The sequence below is a fragment of the Mus pahari genome, chromosome 16, assembly GCF_900095145.1.
Source record: "Mus pahari chromosome 16, PAHARI_EIJ_v1.1, whole genome shotgun sequence".
Lineage (NCBI taxonomy): Eukaryota > Metazoa > Chordata > Mammalia > Rodentia > Muridae > Mus > Mus pahari.
Window position 1 is genome coordinate 51468385 of NC_034605.1, and position 5577 is coordinate 51473961.

A 5577-nucleotide genomic window follows, 5' to 3' on the forward strand; every position below is an offset into this window, starting at 1 on the left:
AAAAAGAAGAAGAAGAAGAAGAAGAAGAAGAAGAAGAAGAAGAAGAAGAAGAAGAAGAAGAAGAAGAAGAAGAAGAAGAAGAAGAAGAAGAAGAAACCTAGTTCATAAAAGTTTCTTTTAAAAAATCTCTAGGCTTACAAGTCTACTGGAGAATGTTGCCAAACATTTAAAGGGAGTACACTCTTATATAATACCTTCCAGGCCATGATGGGGCATATATCCAATCCCCTTTTATAATGCTAGGGTTTTCTGATTGAAAGACAGTAAAACAAGATAAAGTATCAGTTCTCAACATCCTAATATAAAATATCTCATCACAGAGAAGATCCACTAGGTAGACCTAAACCAGGGCTATCCAGCAGAGTCCAGAGTCAGGGTAGGGAAAACTGGAGCCTGAGTGCTTACAGCCCCAGGTAGGAAAAACAGGAGGTGTCTGGGCAGGGCTGGGAAGCTGAGAAAAGATGGGCTGAGTAGAGAAATAAGCAAGCTGGAGTAAGTGGAGGTGCCTCATTCCTGGTCAAGCGACTTATACAGATGGGGGAAACAAGGACAGTATACTATTGTATTAAACGTCAAGGTGACAATGCCAACTTGAGGTTTTCAACACATATGAACACACACATATATTTAGCACTAAATGTAAGACGTAAAACACATGTGTATAGTGTGTGTGTGTTTTAAAGTGTGCACACATGTGCACATGCATGTGCTGAGGCCAGATGGCATCAGATCCCTCTGAGCTGGAGTTACAGGTGGTTATGGGGCTATCGATGTGGGTGCTGGGAACTCAATTTCTGTCCTTTGGAAGAACAACAAGTACTCTTAACTGCTGAGTCACCTCTCCAACCCCAGATTTAGGTGTTTAAGAGGGCTACTTCCACACTAAAGTGAATAGGACTTCTTGGAGAAATGTCTGCTTTTAGAGCAAGGGCAGAGATGGACTAACATGAGCTAGTAGCCCCTGCAGCGTGTGTGTCAGGAACGATGCAGACACCGCAGAGCACCTGGCAGGGCTCTGGCTGGCTGAGTGTAGGTAGCTGAGCCATCAAGGCAAGTGACAGGAGACCAGTTTCATTGAACAGCATACAACTTCCCTGAAATAGCTAAGCAAAGAGAACATTATTCCTCACAGTACAATGCCACTCAGCAAATACACTTACCAACCACAGTATGACTCAGGAGGAACATCGGTAGGTGCTAACGCTGCTGAGTCAAAGGTGATATGGAAACAGGATGGTAAGTGGCTTCAAAGCATCTTTCTATGAAGTATTAATTATGAATGGAGAAAGGATAATTTATACTGGGTAAATCTTGGTAGGGACCAGCTTACTGATGTGATCCAACTTAACATTCTCAATGATGAAGCACAACAGCTTGGGTCACCTGAGGGTCACAGTGAGAAATTCCTTTCTGTAAGGCTTCTAACAAAACTGCAAAATCTCAGACTTACTGTTAGGGAAGAGCAGACAACCTGGATACACATGCTACAAAGAAACTAAGCCATGACTATACACAAACTAAGGTCATAAGAAAAGGCCTAAGGTCCTTGAGAGAGATTTAAACCTCATTAGAAGGCCAGGACATTACAGCATGCATAATGCAGTGCTTGGGAGATCAAGGCAGGAGGAATGACAAAGTTCAAGGTTGCTTGAGAGACAGAGTCTGGGGCTAGTCAGGGCTACATGACAAAACCTTGCAAAAAGAAAAGAAAAGAAGACCCTTTTGCTGTTAAAAGGTAGTATAGGTATTATAGGCACAGCAGACAAAAACTTGAATGGGGAATCTGCTGTAGGTGACTGCATGCATATGAGAGAGAAAGAGAGAGAGAGAGAGAGAGAGAGAGAGAGAGAGAGAGAGAGAGAGAGAGANGTGTGTGTGTGTGTGTGTGTGTGTGTGTGTGTGTGTGTGTGTGTGTGTGTAAAACACAGGCTGGAGGCACCATCCTCAGGAGTATCATGAGACAACGAGAAGTCTGAACACTACTTAGATAGCTGATGATATCTTATGAACAAGCTTAGATAGCTTATGAATTAGATTTTTCTTCATGGCAGGGAAGTAGGTGTTCACTGAATAAAGTGACACCTGCTGTGAGCACAGGAAAGTGATCAGAAGAAGTGAGTGACTGCAATTGTCAGCTGGCAACTGTGTGTACTTTCTTTTGTTCTCTGTGCTTCCATGAATGTCTGAAATTCTCTGTTCATAGTTGTTGTTTTTAAGTGGTTGAGCCAAGATTTAAACCTAGGTTTGTCTCATTATAAAGCTGGTTTTTAATGAATTTTCTACTTTCCTCTAAAAGTAAGAATTTTACTTGTGTACCTGACATTAAATTTTCCAATGATACATTAGCCGACATTCAGAACTCTAGTCTCTATCCTAAAATAAAGTATAACTGACTATATTTAATGAGATATAATTTTTAGATAATAGGAATTTTTATGTTTTCATATTTTTTCTAATATAAAATTAGCTGTACTTATGGGAGAAATTCAATATTAATAAATTATTTAATTAGAAAAATTGAAAGGTTAAAACATAAAATCTTCTCTAGTGGATGATCACAACAGACTCCTGCCTGGGAGGTCCAGGAACACATAGAGCGTTTTGGGTGTCCCTAAGAGCTGGCTGACTGGACTCAGTAGCTGGAGCCCTGCTTCTCTCCTGTGTAATGGGTTCACCCTATCAAGGCTGACTGAACCCGACCGGAGAGAACTCCACTAGTTGGTAAGCCTGATAAAGGAACAAGGGCAGAAGCAGGCTTGTGGGCTGTGGGGTGACACCCAGGGAATATTCACTCTACAAGGGAGGCACAGGGTGAACACTGTCACCACACTTGATATTTTTAGCACTTCTCTCTAAGACCACAATGAGCAGGTAAGAGGACTGGCACATCAAGTGTCCATAAGTGGTAGGTACAGAAGTAGTCCCCTTAAAGCCAGAGCAGCAGACAGACTGAGAATCTACAAGGCCTTGGGATTGGCCATGAGGGAAACACTGTTTCTCTTGATGTGAGAAAGGGCCCTCCTAGTTTGGCTAGATTCCAGTAAGAACACAATATACTGAGAGCTGATTGTTCCCAGTAAGCACTGAAGGAAGGAAGGACTGCAGCCAGGGCCTCCTCCTCTACTTTCCCATCACCTAATCTGAACCGTTAGAAGAAATCCTGCAATGTCTCTAATTCCACAGCACTAAAGTGAACTTGTTAGAAAATCCTGCAAGAGGACTGCCAAGAAAATGCTCAACAGCTCTTCTGGCTATCACCTGACAGCAACAAGGCCCATGTTATGGCTGAGACCCTAAATATTAGTCTCTCCAAGGCCCCTCTGCTCACAGTTTGGTTATCAGTCTGTAGAGCTACTGAAGCGTAGTGGAACCTTTAAGAGGTGGCTTATAGTAGAAGTTAGTCCCTGCGAGCATGCCCTTAGCAGAAACACTGAGACTCTGACCCACCCTCTGTCTTCACTCCCCAGTCCAGGGAGTTTTCTCCGCCATATATTTCCATCATGCTATTTCCATCATTTCCAAATGAAATGGGCCAGCTGGCCACAGGCTGAAATGCTTGAAACCATGAACCAAAATAAACATTTTCTCCTTTAAATTAACTAAAAGTTTTATTACATACTACATTTATTTATGTTGGGGGAGGGGGAGTACAGAAGAATGGAGCTCAAAGGACAACTTGCAGGAGCTGGTTCCCTATACCAGGTAGGCTCTGGGGTCAAACTCAGGCACTCAGGCCTGGTGGCATCTCACTGGCTCCTGAACTGATTTTTACTTGGTATTTTGCCACAGCAATGGGACGATGCCTAGCACAACCAAGAAGGCCAGAGTGGGCTATTTTATCCATCTTCTAGCTCAGAACCACAAGGATGACAGGCAAGCCCAGCAATAGGAGAGTAAGTTATGGCATGCTTCCTTGCCTGGGCACCATACGAAAAACCCACACGAAACCCATTGATAGAGCGGCCTGGGTGCTTCTGAATGCGCTTTGCAAGTGACTCCTGCATGTAACCGACAGGGAAAGAAATGAATGATTGCTTCCCAGGCAGGCGTGTGAGGTCAGGAACAAATGTGTAATCTTAGCCTAAGATGATAACACGGGAGATGAACTCGGTTTGCCACACCTCTTTTTCAAAAGGCCAAGACATTATTCAGAGTTTTGTAAAGGAATTCTACCAGGCCAGACAGTGAGGCAGAAAGCACAGGCAATAAACAACACCTGGGCCTGGGCCTCTGAAGTGAAGAATGGAGCTTTTCTTTCAGAGCCTTTCAATGTACTTTTATTAAGTGTGAATTTCCACAAAGCGACAGAGTACACTGAAGAGATGATTACCTTCCATGTGTGCAGCATGCCCACTCCTATTCACCAATGTAGAATACGGATCTTCATTCTGCGGCAAGACTCCTGCAGCCATCCTCGTCTGTTGGAAAAGTTTAAAAAGTTCATTACTTAACTAATCACGTTAGACATCTGCCGCCCAATATGGCAGTCATTAACTATACGGCCCTTTCATTTTTCTCTCCCTTCTCTGTATGGCTGAACTCAGGGTGTCACAAATGCTAAGTAAGAATTCTACTACTGAACCGCATCCCCAGAGACCTAATACTTGAAATATAGTCAGTCTAGGTTCAAATGTACTGTTTGAAAATTCAGTACAAAGAAAGGTAAACTGGACTTGGGCGTAGTGGCACATTCCTTTAATCCCAGCATGGGAGGCAGATCTATCTCGTTGAGTTTGAGACCAGTCTGAGTTCCAGGATAGCTAGAGCTATGTAGAAAGACCCTGTCTCAAAAAAAGAAAAGAGAGAGAGGGAGAGAGGGGGAGAGAGACAGAGGGAGAGAGGGAGAGGAGGGAGAGAGGGGAAGAGGCAGAGGGGAGGAGGAGAGGAGGGGAGAGAGTACAAACTATCTTACTAATAACCTAATAACTTTCATAACCAGGATTGTCCTTTGACCTCCACATGTACCCTAACATGCACACATCTACATGTGCGTGCACACACAGATACACAGCACACACATCATATACACAAACATCATACACAGGCACCAAAAAAGTCAAAACTAGATGCTGATATTGTATAGAAATTCTTACTCTTTTATTTACAATTATTATAATGTTAAACTGCTTTTCTTTGTCATGTTTAGACTTAATGTTTTATGTTCCTGAATTTATACTGAAAATTCGCAAAAAAATGAAAATGCAAAAACTGCCCATATCTGATTTCTGTGCCTGTTTTCCCACTGACAATCATATACTTGGGTACATTTTGATTCCTTGGGAAGAAAAAAAAAATCTAACAGGAAGAATGTTGGTTTTGTTTGTTTTCTAAAATGAAATATTTCCACCAAAGTTTCTGAAGGACAGCCTCCACTCTCCACAGGTTCAGTGTGTTAGCCCCGTGTCTCTGGCTGGCACTCTCCACAGGTTCAGTGTGTTAGCCCCGTGTCTCTGGCTGGCACTCTCCATAGGTTCAGTGTTCGAGCCCGTGTCTCTGGCTGGCACTCTCCACAGGTTCAGTGTGTTAGCCCCGTGTCTCTGGCTGGCACTCTCCACAGGTTCAGTGTGCAAGCCCGTG

General features: G+C 43.2%; 1 protein-coding gene across 3 annotated transcripts in view; it reads right to left on the bottom strand.

Moving 5' to 3' along the window:
• Window positions 1–5577, bottom strand: part of Ptpdc1 (protein tyrosine phosphatase domain containing 1) — a 50186-nt gene that overhangs the window by 24119 nt on the left and 20490 nt on the right. For 2 of the 3 annotated variants that reach the window (XM_029547614.1, XM_029547615.1), the window contains exon 2: window positions 4331–4418. In XM_029547614.1, the coding sequence (XP_029403474.1) occupies window positions 4331–4412 (82 nt within the window). In that variant the 5' untranslated portion in view covers window positions 4413–4418. Of the gene's footprint in view, window positions 1–4330; window positions 4419–5577 lie in introns of those variants that run through there. The other variant, XM_029547616.1, reaches the window with a different exon arrangement.